This window comes from Dendroctonus ponderosae, unplaced genomic scaffold (assembly GCF_020466585.1).
Source record: "Dendroctonus ponderosae isolate FM_Combo_2020 unplaced genomic scaffold, Dpon_F_20191213v2 Dpon_F_20191213_75, whole genome shotgun sequence".
Taxonomy (NCBI): Eukaryota; Metazoa; Arthropoda; class Insecta; order Coleoptera; family Curculionidae; genus Dendroctonus; species Dendroctonus ponderosae.
In genome coordinates this window covers 2,353-29,141 of record NW_026018967.1, presented here as the reverse complement: position 1 = coordinate 29,141, position 26,789 = coordinate 2,353, and the positions used below count along the sequence as shown (strand labels likewise).

At 37.0% G+C, this 26,789-nt stretch overlaps 1 protein-coding gene across 1 annotated transcript; it reads left to right on the top strand.

Moving 5' to 3' along the window:
- Positions 1-620: 620 nt before the first annotated feature.
- On the top strand, positions 621-25,311 carry LOC125505277 (metabotropic glutamate receptor 2-like; the record flags this gene model as incomplete). The annotated part of the gene is made up of 2 exons (XM_048668763.1): positions 621-1,168; positions 25,169-25,311. Coding segments are annotated over exons 1-2 (609 nt in total), but the record flags the coding sequence as incomplete, so codon positions are not given.
- Positions 25,312-26,789: the final 1,478 nt, after the last annotated feature.

Sequence of the window (26,789 nt, the reverse complement as noted above, 5' to 3'; positions counted from 1 at the left end):
AGATTTTACGAAACTAACGACTTCGGATGTGCTTACTTGCTCCGACTGTATTCACCGAAGAAAAAAGCTTCAGGACAATTTAAAAGAGTCCCCACAGAATGCTCGACGAGTTTGAAATATAACGCAATTTTATTATCTATAATACTTTAAAAGATTTCCCGTGGAAGCATTGCGGAGATGCTTTTACTGGAATATTCACCAGAGCAACATAAAGATACATCTTTTATGATATTGAGCCTGCCGACGTCTCCGCTTCCATCCAGCCTGTTCGTTAACTCGCAAACAGTCGCTATTTTCGTATGGCTTTCATGCGAAAGGTTGCAGCGAGTGTATCAATTTGATCACGTCAATAATAATAGCAGCAGAAACATATTTTTGTTGTTGAGAAGGAAGCGGATACACTAGTGCGAAAATTAGGGCAATATCTGTTCCATAGAGCGGAGAAAATGACGCAAAAACTCGTTGGTCGTAAAAGGCCGCAAATAAAGCTTCCATTTCATGGAAGCGGCGTAAAACCCATTGTGTTTGGGGGGCAATTCTTAACTCAAATCGCCCCAATTCACTGATTCGTTGCCAAAATCTCCTCAATTTCCTCAAAAGTGTTTCCCCACACGAAACGTTCCTTTTACCTTTGCAGCTTAATTCCGAATAGGATGAACTCATCAGGAATATTCTCAAACTAAACCCCCTCAAGCAGCAGCCATGAAGCTCGGAAACTACTTCTTTTACTCGTTGTTCCTCTTCATCCAGTGCAGTTTTGGACGCAGAGCCAACGATCGAAACCGACAAATCTTCCAACTGAAGGAAGAAAACATGTATCTCAATGAGAATGAGCTGATCGACAGCTTGCAAACTGGCAGACGCGAAAGACACAAAATCCGGCACCAGCATGAAGAAATCCATTGGCCAGTGAAGAAAATTGCGATTGTGGAAGGCGACATTGTGCTCGGAGGGTTGATGATGGTGCACGAAAGGGAGGATTCGGTAATGTGCGGCCCTGTTATGCCCCAAGGGGGCATTCAAGCCCTAGAAGCCATGCTTTACACTCTGGACAGACTGAATAATGATGAACCGAAGTTGCTTCCGGATATTTCCATTGGCGCCCATATATTGGATGATTGTGATCGGGACACTTATGGCCTGGAAATGGCTCTTGATTTTATCAAAGGTACGTAGAAATTTCCAGCTAGTGAATGTGGCCACTAAAGAGCGAAATAGATTTCGTAAATCCTCAAATTTTTTTGAATTTTTCACCTTTAAACTTGCTCGATAAGCAGCACTGAAGTTCACAGTTGAAGCAAGTTTACTCAAACCCCTGATCTCTTCGTATGTGCTGGCAAAGACCCGCTTGAACGATATCAATTTAGTCGCAAACTGGACAGAATTCCAATAAATTATGTTAAAGCAGGAACGTTTTGCCTTAGCAAATATCTCTGGGCCTTGCCGATATGGATTAGCTCTAAAAACGACCATGTCTGCTGGATAAAGTGGATCATTTGTATAGGATTGGGTCAAAGTCAAATGTGGCTTTAATTAATGAATCATTCCGGGAATATTTACGTTTACTTGGTGTCAAAATTGATGCAAATGTTTCGATTCTCCTTTGCATTTTTCGTGGAAAGTGCTCAGCAAATTCGGACATTTTCCACGCAATTAGTTAATGCAGTTTTAATTCGTTTTTCTTGCTCCAAATCGACTTTGCCTTGCAAAACTCTCACTAATTGGTTTTTAGTGTGGCAATTATTCAATTCAGTAATAACCAACTTTGCAGAATGCACATTTTCACATTTCCACGAACGACTAATCAACAGTCCAGAAATTCCCATTTGGACATGCAACTCTTATAGAAAAGTGCAGGTTTGCAAGCAAATCTTTCCCCTATACAATGGCCTTCGGGATTGGGGCAATAAGATAAATAGAACGACTTGTCTTCGTCCATTTTCAACATATTTCTGATGATTAATTAATGTGTTATTATCCAATTTTTCAACACCATAAAATTGCTTGGGCGGCCATCAGAGTAGATGTTTCCTGTCGCGGAATGTCCTAGGCGACATTCCTGATTTATTTTACCTGGAATGGCGTGCAAAAGTAATTAATCATGTTCTGGCCTATGCCTCAAAGAGATATTAATTTTCGGATATCAAATGGCGACATTCCAAATACCGGTATTTGTTATCGTCATACCTTAATTACTGTTTCAGCTGCAGACAACTTTACACTTGAATGAGTCCATTCCGCAGCTGAAATGGGATGACAAAGTTATTACTTGTTTCCGTTGCTTCTCTTCTCAATTTAATTCAAGGGAATTAACAGCAAACGGGGTTTATTGCGATTAAAAATACAACTCTGAACACAACAACATAACTATTAAATTAAAGAACAAAAATGTAATTACTAATTTGGATCTTTCACATTACCGACGTCTCTTACACGGTAGTAGCAAATGTTAATAGAATTACCAAGGAGTTTAATGAAATTAGTGCAAAATTATCTTATAAGTGAAATATCCAATTAGGGTGGATGATGGCGACGGCGTTTTGAGAGCTAATTGGCCAGTTTTGAGCTGAAGAAACCAATTAGAAGGTTCGCTTTTGTTCTATTGAAACCTGCCAATTCAAAATGTATCAACTAATTGACTTGTCGACTCAACTGTGCTGTTTCACGTTGAAGAGGGAGTTAAAAAGTAAGCGATGAAAGCAAATATTATCTCTGCATTCAAGGGAATTTTGCACATCACGAAGCTTAAAATCCAGCAAGAATCCTAATAAAGAGAGCTCGGATGCAGAAATAGTTTCCACTGGAATAACTGTTGTCTTTGGGAAATATGCAATTACAAACCGCCAAGTTCCGACTGAATTACCCGCAGTTTACATGTACTATGTATATCGGCGTACTAACCTAATATTTACTTATTAAGGGCTGAGGGCTCTAAATTGGTATCAGGGTTCGGATATGAACGTATTTGGCTCTCAGGTTGCAAATGGAGAAATAAATTATCCTTGAACCGAATTATAAGCTATTCTTTACGCGAAAAGCTCTATTTTATTCTACTCGGGCCTCTTGCAAAGCTTTTCGATTTTATATTTGTTAATTGTGTTTGCTGGACTAAAACCAAATGCAATTTTAAACAGGTCCTTTTTTAGATAGTGATACCTTCTTATTGAGCCTCAGTAGCGATTTGAAATTTTCGTTTTGGTCTAAAGTTCTGAAAATGTTAATCGAATGTGAGCAAAGTTTGGTTTTTTCAGCCAGTTATCGCGAAGTTGCACGCCTTTCTTTCAAAAATTGCAACTTCTGACTGAGTCTAAGTAACAACATAATATTTTCGCCATCTATTGGTCAGTTGTCGATAAACCGGTTCTGCGAATTTCAACAAAATCTGAGCAAATGCTGATTTGTTCAGCTAAATCAATGCTGCGTTGAAATTTTTTTCCGCGCTTTTACATATCGTTCTCCAAAAAATGCCAACTTCTGATTAAGCTGGCGTAGCAACTTCAAAATTTCGGCAAGGAAAGGCAAGTGTTGGGTCTACAAACACAAAAAAATTTGAATAAAATATAAGTTAATTCTGATTTTTGGCAACCAAATGAGCTGAATTGAAAAAGATTGTTATCGCGTTAATACTCGAGCTTAAATTTAAAAATTTAACTACTGATAACTCACTATGGAGCCTTAGTAGTAACTTTAGATTTTCGTCATCTATAGGTAAATTTCCGGTTAAAAAGTTCGAAAATTTTCAATACAATGTGACGCAAATTGTTATTTGTGTCAGTCTTATAGGCCCTTTCCAAAAAAGTGAGAACTTCTCATTCAGCCTCAGCAGCAACTTGTAATTTTCACGATCTATAGGCTGCTTTACAGTCTAATCGTGCTGATGATTTGAAGAAATTCTGAACCAATTCTGATTTTTATTAGTCTAATAAATGCTGGACTCAACAAGAATCTGGCTATTAACCACCTTTCTTAAAAAAATTAGGGCTTTTCATTCACGTTTATTAGCATCTGAAAATGTTGGCAATCTATAGGTGACTTGATATTCTGGTAGTTCTGAAAAACTCAGCTAAATCCGAACAAATCCTCATTTTTGTCAACCAAATCAATTGTGGGCTGAAAATTAATGTTTTCACGCAATTACACGCCCTTCCCAAAAATTATGAGAACTTACACTCTGAAACTCCTCAAAATTTCAGTAACACCCGAGTAAATTCTGATTTTTATTACTCATATCAATGCTGCGCTAAAATTTGTGATTTCATGCAATTACATGCCCTTCTTTAATGAACGGCAACTTTCTGCTGAGCCTCGGCAGAGGCTTCCAATTTTGGTCATTTATACATCACTTCTCGGTCTAAATGGCCTAAAAATTTCAGTGCAATCCGAGCAAAATCTGATTTTGTCAAATAAACCAATGCTGCGCTGTATACGAATTGGCGCACTGTGGAAAAAATCTTCTTCTGACGTTTCGCACGCACGACTGGCATGCATCTTCAGAGCCAGCGTCGCGCAAACCTTCTCTGAAGATGCAAGCAAAAACCTTGTTTTTTCGCCCTTGCAGAATTAAAATTACTATAAAATGGATGGAAAACAAATTAAGAAAACTTCTAAGCAAATTGAAAATCTAAATTCATCGACTAAAACATAACAATTTTTGAACTAGAACATAAAAATCTAACAAACGATTAACTGATGTACAACTTTTTTCTTCACCAGGGTTTCAATTTTTCAATTGCTCCCAAGCTAACATTGTGAAATGGAAGACTCCGCTAAAACTTCTCTTATAAAATTCAATTACAAAAGTAAAAATTAACTTTGGGCGGGTTCTTAGAAATACAGATGAGCGTTGAACTGAAATCGAATTAAAACAGGGAATCTTGTAAAAACATTAACTTTAGCGATTTCGTTGTGTTTTCCTGGCGCTAAAATACGTGTTTTTCTGGGCTCTTTATCCTTGTCCTTCCAGCACAGGTATTTTTTCAAGGTTTCAAGGGCTGCGAATTGTGAGCCAACTCATGCACGTAATTTATTGGAAAAGTTTCCTCTCAGTTGAGAAGTTTCACGCATTCAAAAGTTGCTGTTGAATGAAAGATCTTTACGCTTCGATGTACGAAATTTTTGTCATAATACTGGAAAACATCCATAAATATACTTATGCGGACTTAGAAAGGTTTCTTTGAAGGACATTTGTTTTTTTGAGTCGATAATTCCACATTTATGATCATCGCTTTGTCGGGACAGTTTCGCCCGAATGCATGAGACAATGCCCTGATGAATAAAAATTTCTATTCATATTCATTACAAAAACCCCATTGTGTCCAGATATTAAATTTCCGGGGACTTAATTCTTTCCCGAAATATACAAGCTTACATTTCGCATTGGGCCACAGTAACGAAGTTCTGTAATCCGAAGCCTGCAGTTTACAGCAATACTCCTTTGCGGCTTGTTAGCTAATTGCGGATTAAGCAGCCAGTAGGAAAATTATCGATAATATTTAAATAAGGCGAAAGTCGTTTCGGATCGTTTTTTCAAGTTTTACATTGACAAAGTCTGAAGTAAAATTTTCTTTCATAATCGGATTATTCACCGCCGGTAACTTTTTGTTTGGGACACGTCCAACTTAATTTATTGAGTGGAGCTTCTCTTAGCTGGAGCAGCTGCAAGAGGCAAGAATTGTATGTGACATTTTCCGAAGCCAAATTCCTTTTTCGCCAAATACACCGGGATGGCAAATCGCTTGTTATTTGCCAATGGATCAATCGCAGCCAGTTTGGATTACATTTCGGTTTCCCAACTGAACCATTTCAAGCATTTCTTATATATAGTATTATTACTATTTAGTTCAGATTATTTTGCAACGATCAATTTGCTTCATCGATATTTCCCATAAAAACACATGGAAAATGTTGCTCAAAAGAAAACATCATTCAGCGAACAATGGTTGGAAAACAAAACATTCAGTTGAAGCTGGTAAGACGAGCTGCATTGGCAAGATCGATTCGATGTTTTAGAGTTTCCCTTTCGAACGTGCCTTTAAAATAGTGTATCGAAGTGTATCATCAAATATTTCATATCGATAAAATATTGCAAGTACATCCGGGAGAAATACCCGGGCGTATGCATGTCAATTTGCTGGAAAGCATTCAATGTTTGTTCCTGGACCGCAGACTTGTTCGAAATAACAAATTTTCTGATGTATTTGAACAACTTTGTTGCGTTATTTCAAGTAGGGTTTTGAAAAATCTTTGAAAATGTCCCAATTTTCTTGATGCAGGGAGGTAAAGTTTTTTACTGACGGAAAACATCAAACGTCTCTAAGTGTTCTTAAAAAAAAAATTGTTGGTGGCATTTCCATTCGTTTCTGAACAATTTTTGATGATTATTTGTCGCAAGTATTTCAGTCACAAATTTTTTATATGCTCCCAATAAAACCAATTCTTAATCACCCTGTTTGCCCACCAGCACGCACCGTGCTATTCGATGTGCAAAATAAATTTATATTTTGATTAAAATTTAAATTTGCTGTTTAATTAAACTGGACGTCATGTACTCACTCAGCTTTCGACTAATTTTAATATTTATGAAGCTCATTCGGCCGCCACATGAAAGTGTATCTACTAATATTCGGGCTTCGTTTAAATATATAAATAATCGACAAAATAATGTTTAATCAAGTGGGGTGTTTCTGTTTTGGACCGTGTCCAAGCTAATTAGCTCACTGCGAATAAAAAAGAAACATTTTTAAACAGTTTTAGTTTGAACGGTCCAACTGTGGAGCCAGTTTATTGGAATTATTTTGCATATTATAGAAATTAGCCGGTGCATATTTAAATACTGCACAAGCGTTAAATTATTAAAGGAAATTGCTGCTGAAAATAGTCCCAGATGGTTTAGAATTTTTAGCTGGGTTTTATTGCTTACATTATAATTTAACTTTGGGACTTAATAGTAATTGGAGTTTTTTGCGCCTTGATATTGTGGTGGCAAAGAATTTCCTCTGTAAGCATCTGAGCAAACCACCTCTGCAGATGTGCGAACAACTCAACAGTTTAATAAGCTTAATTTTGGTATCTCGTTGGAATCCTTTCATGAGTAATTAAATACCTTTGCTGTTTGCTTGATGTAAAAGCTTCTTAAATATGTTCATCGTTTCCGAATTCCTGGCTAAATAATCTCTTGTCAATTAAAGTATTTAATAAATAACTCCAAACAGTTTACGGTGTTATGTAAACACAGATTCCACTTAATAATTCAAGCATTTTCTTTGCAGATGGACACATGCAGTACTTTTCTCACAGGCGAAATTTAATTAGGCCGAAAATAGAGTCAATTTTTGGTAAAAGACTTAAAAAACTTTAGCCAAAGTATTATTTCTAAACGAAATTTCAAAGTTTGGAGAATTTTCGGTTGCCGTTTTGAAAGGGAAATTTATTAGAAAAAGATTTAAACTAGAAGCTCGATCATCCAATTTCAGCATGCAACTGGCAGTTTCTAGTGCTATTAACGGCTATTAATTTCCATTTTCCACTGTCTCAGCTTGAGAAAAGCAGCACAAAGTGAAATACAATTGAAATAGTTCAAAGGTCTAGTGGAAAACACTGTCAATGCAAAACTAGCGAGTGAAATAGGCTTTAAGATCTTAAAAGAAAGCCGGCGTAAATTAGTTCTTGTTTAAGCTAAGTAAATTTTGAGCTTTGCAATAAATCGTGCTTTGTAATCCGTCTGCCAATTTTCGCATCGTAAGCTAAATCGATTTTACTACTAAACTAAACCCTTGCGGTAAATCTGTGATGGAATTATAGTAAACGTTGTCTGAATGTTGAATTATTAATTTTCAAACGAGAAATTTCGTTTCGACGACTGATTTTCTATTCCAACAAACCAATGTAATTATTTTCATTCGAAACAGGCAAACACCGTGACTGGCTGCCATTGTTGCACTTTTCCGTAGCAAACCTCGTTTTCCTTATTTTCATTAAATTACCGGGAAAATCGTCTATTTTCATGTTGGCAAAGGTGACCGAACAATGGGAAGGAAGTAATTATTTTTCCCGGTGACATCTTTATCGTTTTAATTTCGCTGATGTGGGCCGCAATTCAAACCAATTCTTTGCAGCAGAAATTCGGCAATTACTTAAATGGATACTCGATCGAATGCCTTTTTTTGTCTTGTTTTTGGCACCGATTTATCAGAAATGCATACTTGCACCATGTAGGAAAACCGCCGAAGTAAACTGTTTGGTTTAACGCCGTTCACCGGAAAACTTCATTATTTCCTTCTATTCATTCCATGGGCGTTGTTTATTTTGAATTTTTCCAATTTTCTAAATGGGAACTTTCGGGTGTTCTCCTCTTCAAAACGGGCTTTAAAGTTTACTTTGAGTTTTAGTTAGTTTCACGCAAATGCTACGACAATCCCACTTTCTTAAACGCACTTAACTTAACTCTTCTTGCGAAATTTTATAAAAATGCCTTTTGTTTCTACTTTTTCACCACTCCACTCCGGCTCGAAGGACCAACATTTCGTTTCTTCAGTGTCAAACTGGAATTTAAAATTTAATGGCACGAATTAAAAGCCAGCCCATATTTGAATATTCCTCCCATGCTGGCCGCCGAACGTTAAATAAATTCGCTACCATTCATTAGTATTCTCCATTAATTACATAAACCCTTTGTAATAATAATTAGGGTCTTTGAAAGCACTTGCCGGCTTCAAGGGTACCGCTATGAAGGTATTCGCAATTTAGATAACACTAATTAACAATATATAACAGCAGGATTACATGATTTGTTTCAAACAATAGCCGGCAGGACAAATTTTAATAATTTGTTCCAGTTGACTCGGAGTTTGCTCAGACCTCTTGCCTGCCATGATAGATGGCATGGTAAATAGAATATAACTGATTTTCCAGCTATTTGGGACAGCAAAAAGAGTGGGGTCTGGAACATGATTTATCTTGCCAGATGATAATGTTGGTGCAAAGTGTTCACTTGTAACTACTGAATTAATTAAATGGGCATTATTTTAATGTAACTGCTGTTTTAGCTTCAAGGGTGAAGGCGCTTTTTCTTAAGTATTCATTTCAGTTCCAGTTCTAGAAGCGCAGCTGGAAGCTCTGGAATATTTCGTTGCTCAACTATTTTTCTACCGAGTGTTTCCAACATACTTAAATAATTTTCAATGAGTTCTTGCTACGTCTCTTTATGCCTTGTCGAAATCAAGTTGATGTATACCATAAAGTTGTCCTGTTGCGTTTTCATCCTAATCAATTCTCATGTTTGCATTCTTTTTTGCAGCATTTTTTAGTTGTTTACTGCTCAGACCCGATGGAGTCATTTTAAGCCTTTTTGGGGTTTTAACGATATGTTCGTTAGTGACCCATTGAGAATCTTATCAGCTCCAAAACCCTGCATTTAGCTCAAATCAAAATGCGGTTATTAAATAAAATTCCCATTCCACATGAACTAGCGCTTCTATAACTCATTTATATCAAATGTAGTTGCAACGTTATTAAACTGACATTAACTGAACATTTTGTGCGAAATTTAAATAGCAGAAATTTGGATGTATTTTAACGCAACATAAACTACTAATTGCTCTGGTTATTCGGCATTAAGCAACGCTTAGAATTCGGTTAATTTAAATGATTAATCCCAGATGGCTTCAACTGCAACTGTTCACTACATAGTCAGGCAAGTTTATTCAAAATAAAACTAGCGGTTACTGCGCCATCCGAAACTTTGATCCTTTAATGCCGTTGGCTCACCAAGGGACCGTTTAAGGTCCATTCTAGGATGGGATTGCAATATCTGGAACGGATCCTGTGTTTATCCCAGAAAATACCTTTTAGGAATTTGTCGTGACCTTTCTAGGTGCCGACCGAAACTGAAGATTAGCTGGTGGAAAATCGGTGGAAAATGGTAAATAAATCGTCCCGTTGCCACTTGCACTAGGAATACTTAATACTGAAGAGAGAAGTTTTGTGCGGACAAACTTCCCAAATAAGATTCTTTATCTGGGTATTGGGCGCATTGGTTAAAGGGGAAGTTTGCAAATTTAATTTGAGCTGAACAGTGAAAGTTTGGAAATTTTATTATCCTAATTGCTGGAAGTAAACGAAAACAGACACAGGAAACTCGACAACCGCATGAAGAAGTTTTAGTTTGATAATCGTGTCAATTTTGAAAATTATCAAGGCGTGCGTTCTGAGTGCTTTAATCGATATTCGGTGGTTTTCACCCAAAATCTCTAGCGTTTAGAGCGATTCTAAAACTCGAAAATTTTCAGTAAGAACGGGCTTTTTTAGACCAACAATTTAGTGCGATTCAAATACAAATTTTCCGGTTTCCAGATTCACGTACTCTAAATTAGAAGTTATGAATTTTTAAAGCACAGCTTCTGGGCTGAAATTCGGTCTTTTAAACCAACATTTACCAATTCCGCAAAACTCAAGATTTCGTGCTATTTATATAAGATTTTGTAGTCTTCTTGTTTAAACAACTCTGGCTGTATTTGCGGAAATCAAAAGTTTCTATACAGCAATGTTTAAAAGTTATCAATTTTTCAAACATAAGGTACTGCTGAGCAAAAACGCTGTTTCTTAGTCCAACATTTACCCATTCTGCAAAAATCCGGATTTTAATAAGATTTCCTATGTGCAAAATTTAATTATAATAAGCTTAACTGCAAAAGTAGTAAGTTTTTTAACACCCCAAATTAGAAGATATAACTTTTTTAAACCCAGTGTTGCTGGGTGATTTATAAGATCAACATTTACCAAATGCGCAAAAATCAGGATTTCTTGCCATCGCTATAACATTTTCAGAATTTTTAGGCTCAACTATGCTCGGTAAACAGCAAAAGTTTCAATTGTTTACCGCCTCTGGATTACAAGTTAATTTTTTTTCAAGCATCGAGTGTATGTGGGTTAAAACGCTAATTTTAGTCCAATTTTTACCAAATCCTAAAAAATCAGTCTTAATTGAAATGCGCATCAAATTTCCACTGTTTGCAGGCCTAAGTTTGTGCTATTAGGAGAGGAAGTGCCATGTTTGTACAAGTGCTGGTTTAAAAGTTAGAAACTGTTCCAACATAGAGAACACCTGGGGAAAACACGCAATTTTAGACCAACATTCTCCAAATCCGCAAAAATCAGCATTTTTTTAAATTTCAATGAGATTTTGATCGCTTACTAATCGATGTCCATTCTGTATAGTGCAGAAGTTCACAGTTTCTGCCGGCGCTAGTTGAGAAGTTTGGAAATTTTTAAACATAGAGGGGATTGGCATTTTTAGACCAAGTTTTAACAAATCCGCAAAAATCAGAATTTTGGGCAATTTGAATGAAATTTTCAAATCTTTTAAACCTTGATTTCTGCTGTACACCCGCAACTTTATAACTTTCTAGATCTGCTATTCTGGATATTACGATTTTTTTACCACAGAGTGCACATGGGTAAAAACGCGAATTTTTGACCGACTTTTACCCAATCCGCAATAGTCGTTAAATTGCGCATTTTTACAAAGATTTTGCAAATTTTTACAGTCCTATCTTGGCTTGCAGGCTCTTGACTTGAAGTTTCTTCTCTAGAGTTCAAAAGTTGCAAGTTCCTACCGATTCATGTTTGGAAGTTATGGAACTTTTCAAGTTTAGATTGCACTTCTGTAAAATCATGCAGTTCTTGACCAACATAAACCAATTCAGGAAAAATCTGAATTCATCAGGATTTCCACAAAATTTTCAGGTTGTCTAGATCCAGGCACTCTCTCTAGACTGTCAAATCTTCAAGCTTCTACCGATTCTGGTGGAAAAGTTAAAAATTTTTGAAACATAAGTTGCAGCTTTTTTGAGACTCACATTTACCAAGTGCGCCAACATCGGAATTATGGATAAACCTTTCCTGCAGGTATCAGGAATTTCAAATCAACTGACCATCAGCTAGTTAACATCGCAAATTTCAACCACACTCGGCTATTGGCTTATTTGAAGTGTCGATTTAGTGAAATTTTAATCGGATCGTTGCTCTCTTGGTCAGCGCTTTCACGTAATGAATTCCTGCCCTACTCAAATGTTAAATGTTGAGCAACTGTTGCCAATATGAACAGTGTAATATAAGGGTGCACATCTGCCAGCAGTAGAACATTGCATTTCCTACACAACGATCCATGAAAAGGCTCTTTAACCCTTAAAATTGCTTTCCAGGAGCTTTCGAAAGTGTGTTTGAGCTTTAATTGAATTTCAAATGGTTGCGTGGAATTCGAAATGTTTTAAAGCCACCACCACTGACTTTCGCACAGTTCGACTAATAGACGAGAATTAAATCGAGATTTATTGCAAACATTAGAACGACTGCTGAAAGTTTGAAATATTTGTAATGTCGGTCAATCTCATCCAATAATATGCTTTTGATGGCAGCATCTGGCATTCTCGGGCGTTTTCATCCTTTTGTTTTTTCAGCCGCATTTCTAATATAGAAGGAAATAGTGAAACACTTCATCGCACGAAAACGAATACGTGAAACGCAAGCGAAAATGTCCGGAATAAGCATAAAATAACCGCTGATGGAATACGGATCGGCTGAAATTTGATTTCGGCCACTTTCCTAATGTTTTATCGGCCAAAATGGAAATGCAGCGTTAAACAGAGCTTTTTCAATCGTGAACTTGAAGTTTGACTGAAAGGCTTGAAGCCTGTTCAAAGCACAGTTATTTTTTCTCCATAACGCAGGCAGATGGTGATTGAAAAGTCACTAATAAAAGTCTTCTGTTTCTCACTTCATGCTTTTTGCAGTTAAAAATGTGGATATTTTTTGCATTTTATCAGCAGTAGCAGTTGAGCTTTACGCACTAATTTTACATGGATTTCGAAACGTTTGAATAGAAAAATATTGTAATCCTGAAAACGCAACGGTTGAGCTATGTGCAGCGATTAAAATTGAATTTTTTGAATACAATTCATATTTTGCTCGATTCGCTCGTAAAAATAATGAAATATGCGAATTTATCGGAATATTTGTTAAATACATCATTTGAGTCAAAAACGGTATTCGACGAAAACAGCCATGTTTTTTAAACAAAACTATTTGATTACATTTTAGGCAACGAATGGCGCATTTCCATACAATTTAAATTTCCATTTGAAAAGGAAATACGTTCATATTATGTTTCGCTTCTAGTTAGTCAATAGCGATTTGATATAGAATTATATTACATATTCTAGATTAAATTTAATTTAATATTCGCCATTCAATAGTGGAAGTATCCATATGGTTTTATGTTGAAATGAAGCTTTAAAATGATGGAAACTGCTAGGGACCTGAAGTAAAAAACCCTTTTCTTTGAATATTGAGAAATTATATCAATAGTAAGTGGAAAAGAGCCATATTTTTTGAAGAGGTAGCTTGGAATAACCATGAAAATTTAATGTAGTAAAACTAACGTGAACGTGAAGCTGTTAGGGCTGGAAAATAATCAGCAAAAAATAAATGCTTAAACGTTTTCCATGTTCAATTTTGGGACTAAACCCGACATTTTCCATTTTTAAATAAAACCGTTTTCTTCGTCACGATTCAGCGGTGACGTTCCATATCAATTACTGTTCCGAACATCTGGAAGGCACTCAGACGATGGAAAAACGCGCTTAGACTTAAAAAATTAAAAGAGTCCTCCGCCTACAAAGACACGTCTACAGTCCTTTCACAATTTCCGTGAAGTGTTTATTGACTTTGCAGGTTTCATGCATTTCGGCTTACCGCCAGCCTCGGATGTTGGCTTTCCGGTAACCGTGTCTTATCCAGCAGGATCAATATCCAATTGACTTGCAAACTCGTTACAAGTGCAGGAAAATGTTATTGTAAACGACACTGTTCTACACTGACAAGCTTAAGTTACACACACATCGAATTAAGCTGGCAGGAATATTGTTTTCATAGGCTTTGTGCAATCGGTGCACTTGGAAGTTTCTGCTTAAATTTATTTTGAGGGCTTTCGAGCTCTGGTTTACTTGAACATTTCCAGCCGAAAATACCGCTGGATAATTGCGAAAGTGGATGCTAACGCAAACGTAAAATCACATGGGATTTTACGTACAGTGAAAGTTCGAATGATAAAATGCACTGTAGATTTTTCTTCCGACCATTTCCCCCGTTTCAGGGCGAGTAAATTCAAATGTCAACTGCACGCTCCCTCACACAAAACAGGATTTTCCATTCGGATTGAGAGATGATATCGAGCAGAATTCATTAAAAATCGACAGTGAGCTGAAAGCCACAGTGTATTTGGAAACATGTTGAATCCTTATTTTTTTCTCTTCTTAACGACCAAATTCATAAAGCCACTATAAAAATTAACTGAAAAGGCGATTGGTTCACTGTCCATTATTTCTCGTTTGTTTTTCCACTTCCAGGCTTCCACCCTCAAAGTGGTGCTGGTCGAGCAAGCAAAAATCAGTTTCACGTTATTAAAAACATCCACACTAACAAACTTCATCTTTGTTAATATTGATCCACATTTGACTAGTTCAGACTGCCAATTTCAAGGCCCTGAAGTTCCGTATGTGCCTGAAATTAATCCTTGAAAACAACTCGAATCTAATTAGGCAACCACTCAGCACTAATTAACGCGCATCAATGCGAGAATGAATACACTTGGAGCAGCACTTTGGTCGCTTCGAAATAACGCCTGGAAGCCTGTAGGTTTCCATTATTTGGCAAATAGAGGAATTATTTAAATTGCAAATGTTTTCATTACTTGTATTAATTCCTTGAGCGCGTTCCCTTTCCGCTTCAATCGCTGGCTTTTCCGAAAGAATCATAAATCTAGTTCCAGGGTACAGATTCGGGATCCATAAAGTGGCGCGTAGCTCTAGGCGGAATTATAATAAAATGGCAATGAATAATGAGATGCCCGGTTTAATCGAGGCGATTTTTCTTCGGCCCCTGCTATGTTAAACGCAAAAGCTTTGATTCGGGTGATTTCTCTGATTTTCCACGAATTTTTGATAGCATAATTCTGCCAATTGGGCCTATAGAACAAACACTTTTTCAGTCCGAAAGAACTCCACGCACCAACTAAGTCAATTAAACTGCGAATAAAGCGGTTTATATCGGTTTCTTGCTATCGCCAGCCCCTGCCAATCGGTAAATAATTAGCAGCCAAACTATTAATAGAATGAAATTAATTATCCATTCCGCCGGTGCTTGTTAATGAGAAAACTTGGGTGGGAAAAGGCGAAAACTGTCAAATATTTCAATTTAACAGCCCCTAAGTGAGCTAATTGGTTCAGCTTGACGACGGTTAGGCAAGATTTTTTTAAATAAATATTTATCGGAACTGGAGACTGGAGAGTCTAAGGAGTCTAAAGACTGAAAAGGGTTTGGAAGACCTGTTCTGCCTTCCTTGTATATTGCAGATTGACTGAGAAACAAAGCATTCGAATTTACCAACCAGCATGTTTCAAAACGAAACCACATTGGTTTATTTCTACCCAACCAGAATTGCCTGAAACGTAAATTAGCCGAACAAAGGGTCATAACGTTTATTACAATGGAAATGAGAGTTCATATTGAATAGTTTACCTGTACATGTACGTCTTCCTAAAATTAATAGGGTTTATTTAATGGGAAAAGTTTCCGTTGCCAGCAATCCATTAGTTCGCATTTAAACTAGATTATTCTATTAGAATTGATTAAAAGTTTCCCATTTGTTTCGTGCTTAACATTGTGGTTTTGTGCACTATTTGGACGAAGTTTGTCTTGCAACCCGAATTAGTTTTATGACCATTAGAATGTAATCTAATTATTACTGCTTAGTTGGTTGTAGGTAAAATTCGATTATCGCTGCTGGCAGAGCGCTAGATTAAGAATAAGTAAAGTCTGGGGAAATTTTACACTACTCACGTTGAGATTCGAGTCGCTGAATGTTAAACGGATTATCTATCAGGTCGTTTATGCGAACAGATTTTCCTTGCCAGGTTTGAACTTTTAATATTCTGGCAGCAAAAATTTCATACTTTATTGAGACCTGGATCTTGTGTGGTGTACTTTTACCAGTTTTGTTCCGCATTGATATAATTTTGTCCGCTGTTTAAAATATTGGGCTGTTTTCATGCAATTGCAATAAAATCTAAGCCGGTAAAAGAACGCTTCCAGCTTTATTTCATACAAAACCGTTTTCAGTTTTAAATTGAAAATGCTTTTGCACAATAATTTGCTGGGCTTAAATCGCGATATTACTTAATGCCAGCATTGGGTCATGTATATTTGCTGCTTTATTCCAAACATTCACCAAGTGTTTGGAAAACTTTAGATTTATGAGGATCGCTTGAGCGCGGACTTTTACATGCATAATTTGAGAGGTTTAGTAATAAAAAAACTCGGAGGATGGATTTACTGCAAGATTTTCAGTTTGCAGTCATTAGAGCTGAACGGGGTTGGCAGCTTTCCTGCTTTCAACAGTTTACGCAATTTGTAATAAAAAGGGTGTTTGTGTAGACAATTCACATACGTGGCTGTTGGGAAAAGGTTGGTAAAACTCTATTTTTCCGTTTTGAAAAACGCTCGAAATTACATTTTTTCGAAAAGTACACTCAAAACCTGGGTTCATATCTCAAAAAAATCAAAAATAGAGGATCTGGAATAGTTAACAAGTGACTTTAAGACTGAAAGGCTTCAAAAACACAGACACTTTCGAGTTGCTTTGCAGTTTCCTCAACAAAAATTCCACCCTCACTTCAAAAAAGTTGCAATTTTTCGACTAGCTGCAAAACCTGCTCAGAAAATTGTACACGGCTCATTTTCTCAATCAGCAGTTTCAATCACAAATCATTTTCTCATCTGCTTCAGAATAACCAAAAAATCTCCAATAACTATTGGAGATTGATTAGTGGTTTAGAGCTTAAATGGCGGAAATTTCAGATTGATTGATTTAAACTTGTATTTTCGATTTTGGCTTTTTTGCGAAGAATTTTACCAAATGCGCTTAAGCCTAAGCGATTTAGTTTAATTGTTTGAAAGGTTTAGTTGAATTTTACCAAGGCCCAAAGGAAAAGCTTAAGTTCTAATTACGACCGGAACTTTTTGCGGACCATTTTTCCGAAATGTCTGCGCTCCAAACTACACAAGGTATTGACTGGATTTTTCCTCCGTTTTAAAGCAAAACCGTGGGTTTATCGAATCCGAAAAGTTTACTTCAGTGGCACAGAAGAGCGAGCTGAGAAAATGTAACAAACATTAGTTTAAAAACGTTTTTCTGATCTCAAACATTAGATCATTGTCGCTACTTTGACAACACCGTTTAGCTTCAATGGAAAGCCAGTGGCTTCCACCACAGGTTCTGGAAGTTTAGACTGAATACCACCATCAGGCTACTGGTTAGGATTTTTTAAGTTGCACACACATTTTATAATTTTTTGCAGGCTATTTTGCCAAACCGCCTCCACACAAAATAACACCAGCTAAAGACCTGAGTGTAGCTCTATTTATTAGCTAAACGCTCATTGTAGAAACAGTGAAAATTCCAATTAAATCGGGCACTGGACTGGACTGGGGACAATTTTCAAACCATTCAGTTGCAAAAGTGTTTTTTAGGCCTGGCGCATTTGGAAGGCTGGCTTTCCAAAGTGCCTCTACGCCAACCAGTGCAGGTACTGTTAGACTTTTGCCCTCAATTGAAGAAGCAAAACTGGGCTTTGAAGAGGTAAAACGCTCAATGTCGTCGTTTAGCACCTGGATTCTACAGAATTTTTTAAACATCGACTAGACAAGTTCAGTTAGGCCCTGGCTCTTGCCTCAAGTGATCGGGAGTAATCAGAGGATAGTGAGCGAATGTTCAATAGATTGCTTTAGGAAACATAATAGGGCAAATTCACATCTGAAATTTACAGAAATTTAGGCAAAATTTCAGAAACTTTCAATCACATTAATGTATCCATATTAGAAGTTTTTCCGTWWTAAACMTTYGCTGGAACAYTGSAARTTGCTGCTTTSAGCGKWGGTTRAACATTCAAACGTAGAGAGCTGCAGAAMGTTATTTTGGGGMAGGTTTKCWGGCCAAAAAATTACCCAAACCCTCATCTCTCGAATACTTGAGGATAATCSGAGGATGTTGAATATAGTTAACAAATGGTTTTAAGAGTGAAAAGCGGAAAATTTGATCAAAAGCGACCGCCGACACTGCAATCTAGGATCCATTAGACGCAAAAAGTTGCAAGACTGCGCCCCTTGCCGTCATTCCAGGAACGGCTCGACCGTCTTAATGATATAATTAATGCAAAACAGAGAACGAAAACGCCCTGAAGCGTGAAATAAGTCCCCCATCCATCGGCCTTGTAACATGCCACACGATGTGTGAGCCCCGTTATATAACGTTCGAAAATTATGAGCATCTGAAGTCAAGCGAATGCACGCAACGACAGTTTTGGTTATCTCGAAGCACCAACGCTTCTGCTTTATTTATACCAAAGTTACTTTATGCCTCTTTCATTATTTATCGGGACTCGCTTGATCGATTCTCAGAAAGTATGTCGCCAGCTTGTCTAATCGACTTCAAAGTCAGTGAGTCTGGAAAACATGAGCGTGTTCTATTCGAACGTGTAAAATTATTGAAATATTCCACTGGGCCTGTTTAAGACACGGACAAAGACATGGAAAACGTGTAAAAGAGTGAAGAGGACATTGAGAATATGAGCCAATTGGACAGGGATTAAGGAAAACCGCTAAAGTCCAGAATGATTTAAATGATTATGGCAAGCCACATTCCCTAACTTTTAAAGGTGGTTTAATTGTCCCATTTTCGAAAAAAAATTTACTGGCAATGTACTAGCTTTAGTGCAATTCTTGCACATTCAATTTTCTTACCAACTCCTTTGTTGTTTCTCCATATCCATATCTAAATCTTTCACAAAACAAACACTTTCATTGATGATTCTCCTTCCATGTGAAGGGCAATGCCTCGTAGCATGTCTGACCCAAATTAATCTCACGTTCACTTGGCGCGCCAGATATGTTGTCCGATTAGCCCCCTTTAAACACTTGTGGATCCGCCATGTAAATTCGAAATTAATTAGAGGCGCAGGTACGCTGGAAAGCGTTGATTAATTCCCAGATGTTCAGGCTGATCGGTCTTTGACTTTGCGTATCACGTTCCGATTTTTGCGCTGATGTCTAATCCGGCTCGAAGGACCACCAGTTTTTCCCCTAGATTTTGCCTGCAGAATCACGCAACCAGGACTTCATTCAATAAAAAATATCGTTAGCCAATGGTTAAAAGAAACCAATCTGGCATGTGCCAGTAACCCCCTATTTAGTCAGTTCCTTGAAAAAACCGATTGCCTACTCAAAACAGCAGGAAAGTGCTGATCGGTGAACTTTCCATTGGACTTCCTCTGACTTTAACGATCGTTCGAAAAAATTCCAACCGCCGAAATTCAGCGCCTTTATTGTGAAAATAGCGATCATTGTGCGAAATCGGTGACCCAGCAAAGCCTGGAAAAGCCGGGCTTGTGTCAAAATACGGGTAATTTATTGAACTGGGGTCTCTTGAGTCGGAATCAAGCTCATTTAATTTTTTTCTTAAGCAACCCTCCAAGGTTTGGGATAAGAGGCGCAAAAACGCTGTAAATGATGGGCGCAGATTAAACACCCAATTCTTACACATAAACGTAATGATACAGATTTAAAAATAGTGGCTGCTTATCTGGAAATTGCGTCTGGAATGACTTTGCAAACGACTTGCTGAAACTTTAGGTAGTTGCCGGTAAATTTATAGTTGCGCTCATATTAAAACGATATTTCAAACCTACTCCTCCTCCCATTAGCTTGAGAGGAGGCGCAGCTTGAAATTGAGGTTAATTTTCACAGCACTAATAAGCTTAATCTTAAACACGGAGATACTTATTGCTGGCATTTAAGGACATTTTCGCCAAGTTCACTCTGGTTACAATTAAATTATCATTTAAGGCTAACTAGCTAATTTCACCGCCATATGGGAGCAAATTCTCAATTAATTTACCCGTTTTGAGGCTTCGCAGTTTCTCATTTTCAACTTGGCATGAGTGTTTGGAATGAAAATCGGTTTTTGAATAGAACATTTATTTGCGCGATTACGACTTGATACCAGTGTTCTAAACGAAATTTGCATTTGCCTGGATTCCAAATGTTCACTCCATTGCTGCTGCCTTAAAGCGATACTCTGGAAGCCTGCAGGAAATTACAATTCTACAACACATACGGGTGAAAGTGAAGGAGAAGGCTCAAGCAAACTCGAACTTCGTGTAATCTGGACTGAAAAAACTGGCAGTTGAAAGTAGCAAAGAAAAAACGGGAATGAAAGTTGGGATTTGCATAATCGCGTTTTGTTAACCGTCAGCCCCAACATGAAATAATTTCCATTTAATAAATGTTTTTATCGCCTACGGGTGTCCTCGACATGACAACTCTGATATATGCAGAAGACCGCTCTTTTAATGTGACGATAAAGAACATTTTCCGAGCCTTTTTTCAACCTCTACGGCAATCATAATTTAAGGGCGGAGGATTTGTTATCGGTGACAAGAAAATGATTGAGAACTGGCTGGTGAAAACTAATGGGGCTGTTTGTAGAAGCGATAATTGCAGGAGGTCGATCGATATCAATTATTCAGTGCACGCATACAAAGACAGCGTTAGAAGCTTCATTACTGAATATCTAAACTCCCTTAAATATTTTGTGCCTGGTAACCAACAGTTGGTTGTATCCGGAACCATTTCAAATGATCATTTACAAGTGGTTTTTTCAAAACTAAAATAACTGAATTAAAACTGAAGAGTTTTACACGGCTAATGTTTAATCGCTGTTTAAATTCTGAATCGCTTTTACAGCGAAAGGTGAAATGTCCTGAAAAGCATTTGGATTTAAAATTTATGCAAAGCGAAATAATGTTTAACTGTCGGAATTTCCTGGCAAAGGCTGAGGCAGCTGAACATATTTGAATGTTATGAAAATTCCATTGTCCTGATTTTCAAGTTGAAATTGAATTATTTCCCATCCGGAAATTTGGATTTTTTTCAGCAACGCTGGTTATTGAGGAAATTTGAAGCGATCCATTGACTGATTTAGTTATGGGCCCGAATGTGACTGGCCCATTAAAGCGTGTACAATTGAGGGAAAAATAAAAATATTGGGCCCTTAAGTCATCCGGTAAAATTTTCCAAATCCCTAATTGACTAGAAATAATACGGGTCAAAAAAGTAAAATGTGTGTCATACAATCTTCAGTTATGAACAGCCGTAAAACACTCAAATCGGTATGCATAATGGTTTTTTTCATAGAGTCGAGTCTGAAATGTAAACAGCTAGCCATACTTTTCAGTATCGCTATGAAGTCGTTAAATCGCCTTAAATGCACTGAAATATTGTAGATAAGCCTGCAGCGAATGTTGCAACGTTAAGCCGATTACTATTAAAGATTTCAGCTAAATGCCCGCTGTTCCCGAATAAATATTAAGCATTTGCAAAGATATTTTCAGTTTCAAAATCCATACGTTGCAGGTTCAAATCGACTAGCGCCCAAATGTAAGTAGCATTGCAATGCCTAAAAAAAATGCAAGTTATCGATGATGTCAAGCAAATTACACGCGCTGAAAATTCCAATTTTTCCACACTTTGCTCAAAATAATATAGTTCGGGGACCTGTTACGCTCGGATAAGACCGAAAATAACAATATCGCCCTGATTTATTGGAACATCCCACAAACGCCAATATCTCATCGGAATATTTTATTAACTTTACAAGATAAATGGTTTTATATTTCACGGCTTTCGTGTTTGTCGCGTAGCAAAAACTGCAATTTATCCTCGGGAAATATATTGACATGCAAAATTGAAAAACGTGTCAATTTATTTGCAAAGCCCTCACTGTCGATGTGATCATTTCGTGGAAATTCAACAAAACTGTTCAGTGGTGGTAAATTGGCAATGGGATTTGAGGCATTTTGAGTTTTTTTGCTGTAGCGCAGAACCAGTTTAGTCGCTCAAAAGTTTCGATCAAAAATCAAAAGTCTATATGTGTGTTTTTTCACCTCAACTAATTGTTTTCGGCTTAAGAAACTCCTCAGTAAACATCAAAAAGAAGTTTAAAGATTATAGAAAAAACGTTAAAAACGGCATTAAATGGGCAAAAATTTCACATATTTCAGATCTGGAGGATTTAGCGAGTTTTTCAACGCACGCCTTTTGCATTCCTTGCGTCCTTGTGGTAAAAATGATAATAGAATTTCGGGCATTTCAAGAAATTCTACTTGTTTTGAAAAAATCCACTTCTACCGCTTATAAAATTTTCGGTCAAAAATCGTAATTGCACCTACGTACTTATTTAGTTCAATGGATGGTTACCGACCTAAGAATCTCCAAATATAAAGTGCATGAGCATAAAAAGATTAAGCTATAAAATAGAAAACCACTCAAAATAGGATAAAAAGATCGCTTACTTTGGAGCTGAAGCTTCTAGCGTCTGTATTAATCGGCATCTCGCATATCTCGCTATCTTTTGATGTAATTGTTGCAAAATTCGAGGGTTCTAGAGATACTTGAAATTTTTTGAAAAATCCGCCTGTACAGCTATGAAATTCTAGGTCAAAAATTGTAATTTTAAATGCTCGTTTTTTGAGTTTAATTCAGTTCTTGCGTCCTAAAGAGCTTCCCAATAGGCGCATATAAAAGGTTTGAGTGAACATGGAACCTTTTGACGACTAAAGCCGTGAAATGTTCAAAAACCTACAGAAATAAACCAAAAATGTCACTTTTTTTCGGATCTGAAGCTTCTGACGAGTTTTTCATTCAACGCTCGCTTCCATGTGATGAGCATGATGTAGAATTATATGCATTTGAAGAGACTTGCGATTTTTTAAGATAGCTTAAGACACTTTTGGTAAAAAACGTTTTTCAGCTCAATGAGGGGCAATTCGACCTAAGAAGAAGCTCTCCAGTCGGTTAAGCATTGTGACCTCCCAAATGCAGCTAAACATGGACTAAAACGCCGATTATTTCGGATTTGAAACTTCAAATGATATATTTTTCGAAAAAGTGTAATTTTCAGCAATTTGACCTTTTTTCGACTAAAAATCGACCGTTCGATTTTGTGTTTTTCGTTTGAAAAAATCGTGTCAATTTTCCAACGTCTTCGATTTGGATTTCAAAACTAGTTTACACTTATATTAATTATTACATATATTTTTTAAATTTGTTGAACTTTCAGTTGCCACTCTTTAGCCAACTATTTCTTAAAAACTTTGTAGTTCCGAAACTTGTCCAATAAAAGAGCCGCCCTCTTCACCAGACTTGACATCCCCTGACCATTTTCCTGACTTCAGCCCGACATATTGCCCATTTCCAAACGCCTTCGGATGAATTTTTCAATAAATTCCCGGTCGTTGAGCTTCCAGCTCTAACCCGAACTGGCATCTAAATGTGTTTTCCATACGCCCCCAATGTTTTAATCAAACGTCTCACATGACGAGGTATTAATAATGCACAATGCAGCTCAAGAGTAAATCGCATGTTGCCTTTAACAGTAATCTTTGCAAATCATTTGTTAAACTAGTCTGGTTCAGAGCGGGTGGAAAATATAATTAATTGGCGCATACATTTTGCTCGAATCTATGCTAATAGTCCACCTTGGAACATGCTCTGCTTGTTCCACCCAGCTCGTAATCATATCGAGTTGGCAATTTTTTATGTAGGAATAAAAGGCAAAGCGATTTTCAATTAATTGGCGCGTTTTCAGTCAATTAAAAATAGCATTTCCAGTCATAGTTTCAATAGGAAGAACGTGACAATTGCTTTAGACGAAATTTCAACTGATGTTGAAGCGGTTGAGAGGTTGAGAGCGCCATCAATTAAATTGAGCAACGAAGGGAAATTGCATAGTTTTCCATGTCCTGTGCTGGAAAATCATTTTTCATTCTTTGTCGGGAAAATTGTTTGATATTTTTAACGGCAAGAGCGTATGAATTTTCCCACATTGATTATGACCTGGCCTTGGCTTTTTATTCTTGTACTCACTTTCCATGCATCATTTGCAGTTGTTTTATTGCTGCTTTGATCTTGTCGCTTTACAATTGGCTGCTGAACTGAAATCCAATGAATTCCCCCAGTTTTTTTCTTCTGTTATTGAACGAATTCCAAGGCAATTTCTAACTAGGTCCTTGTCATCAGGAAAATCCTCGAAACGTTCCGTATAACAATAATTTATTCCATCAATCGGTAAAGCCAGCTTTCCAGCTCATGGAATTTCTCGATCGGATAGCTGTCACGAACTGGATATTACCTCGATCAAACTTTTCCGCCCATTTCATTCAAACAGATGTATCAAAAATATAAGAAGCCCTTTGCAATCCACCCGTGCCGGCACTTCTATTTAGTCCAATTTATAAGTAAATAGAAAACAAATTCGGTTTTGTGCTGCGGGCCAGTTAATTTAACTTTTCTTATATTCATGCGGAAAAGTTTTCCGCCTCTTGAGGACTTTGACAGCTTCTTGGACCAGATGAAGGAAAACGCATAATTGAGAAGGCAAGTTGTGTTCACAAGGGTTTTTTGAACGTTTCGCTTGTCTCGGCAATAATAATTAGCTAGAGTCCAGACGTTAATAGTGCATAAAAGTAAAGTTTTCCAATTAAAGCGATTACTCAGCTTGGCATAAAAGCAGAAAATTACCGCAACAATACACCCAAATAAGATTGATATTCTCATTAAGACCCCATATGTAGCGATGTCCGCATGTATCATGCGACTCCTGAATTAACTAGCAACTCACGTAGCTACATGAAGGTGTCGTATAGCCTGGAAAATTTACTAGGTGCACTCCGAACAGTTCAAATAATTAATGAACTTTATAGTGCGCGAAATAATGCTCCAATAAAAGCTCAGCCGCACCTTATCCAGGAATTTTCCACCCCGCCTTGCCGTTATATGCAACCTAAAACGGCGCTAAAGTAAATGATATCTATTACTAAGTGAAACTGGCTTCCGGTGCTCGATTTTCCTGAACCCTTTTTAGGGGAAAATCGCAGTTTTTGCTTATGGCTGTTTGCAAAAAACACCTTTCTTCCGCCAAATTTCCCCATGAAAGCATTGTTGCAGTTTGTGTAGAAGCTTCATTGCCTTCCCTAATTTCTAACGCGTTTTTCTCTTTCAGGCAGCATTAGTAACATCGAGGGTGCAGAGTTCCACTGCAACAAAACCCAAGTGCGAAAAATAATTTCTGGCATCGTGGGAGCCGCGTCCAGCGTTACGTCCATTCAAGTGTCCAATCTACTTCGACTGTTCAAAATTCCACAGGTGAGTACATTGGAAAATCTCATATACAGGGTGTCCTCTAAGGATATGGTCGATCGAAACGAAGACGATCTACTGCTCTGCTTCTGATGGTTACAATTCTGCAGAAAAAGGTTATTACATATAACTGAATATGCAACTTAAAAAATTTAACTTTTGAAAAAATTCCCAAAAATCCTCAAAAATTTCCAAACCCAAAACCGACCAAACAAATCTGAATCCAGCTCTCAGAGCGGTGTTTGCCACACAAAATAGTTTGTATTCGCTTTTTGCGCCAAAATTTTGCGAAAAAATTTTCGAAAATTGTTTTAAATTTTAAAATCGCAAATTATCACTTAATAGTCTTTAGAAAAGTGGAAGCCAAAAATCTTGCCAAAAACGAAATGAAGACGTTTGGAAAATAGGCCACCCTCAGGTCAAAAGTCTCTGTTTCTCGATGAAAAGTATTTTTTTCTCCAAAAGCAAGAATCAGAAAAAAACATTTTATTCTTCAAAAAATGTTCAGCCTCTTGACATCCACTCAAAGCAATTTTTTCAAATTAAAAAATTAACTTGAAAAAATTTTAAAAAATCCGAAAACCCTCAAAAATTTCCAAACCCAAAATCGACCAGACGAATCTGAATCCAGCTCTGCACAGAGCGGTTTTGGCCACACCAAATAGTTTGTATTCGCTTTTTCTGTAAAATCAATAATAAAGGCGTTATTAACATTTTTCGCATTTTATCCAAAATTTTGCGAAAAAATTTTTGAAAATTGTTTGAAATTTTGCAATCGCAAATTATCGCTAAACAGTTTTTAGAAAAGCGGAAGCCAAAAACAAAATGAAGACGTTTCGAAAATCGGCCACCCTCAGGCCAAGTCTCTGTTTCTCGATAAAAACTATTTTTCTCCAAAATCAAGCATCTAACCAAAAAATGCCGTTCTTCAAAAAATGTTCATCCTCTGGACGTCCACTCAAAGCAATTTTATGCAACTTCAAAAACTAACTTTTGGAAAGAAAATTGTGAAAGAAAAGAAAATTTTACTTTTGAAAAAATTCCCAAAAATCCTCAAAAATTTCTAAACCCAAAATCGATCAAGCGAATCTGAATCCAGCTCTGCACAGAGCGGTTTTTGACACACCAAATAGTTTGTATTCGCTTTGCCTGTAAAATCAATAATAAAGGCGTTATTGACATTTTTCACATTTTAGCCAAAACTTTGCGAACAAATTTTCGAAAATTGTTTGAAATTTTAAAATTGCAAATTATCACTAAACAATCTTTAGAAAAGTGGAAGCCAAAAATTATGCCAAAACCGAAATGAAGACGTTTCGAAAATCGGCTAGCCTCAGGCCAAGTCTCTGTTTCTCGATAAAAACTATTTTTTCTCCAAAACCAAGCATCAAACCAAAAAATGTTGTTCTTCAAAAAATGTTCATCCTCTGGACGTCCACTCAAAGCAATTTTATGCAACTTCAAAAATTAACTTTTGAAAAGAA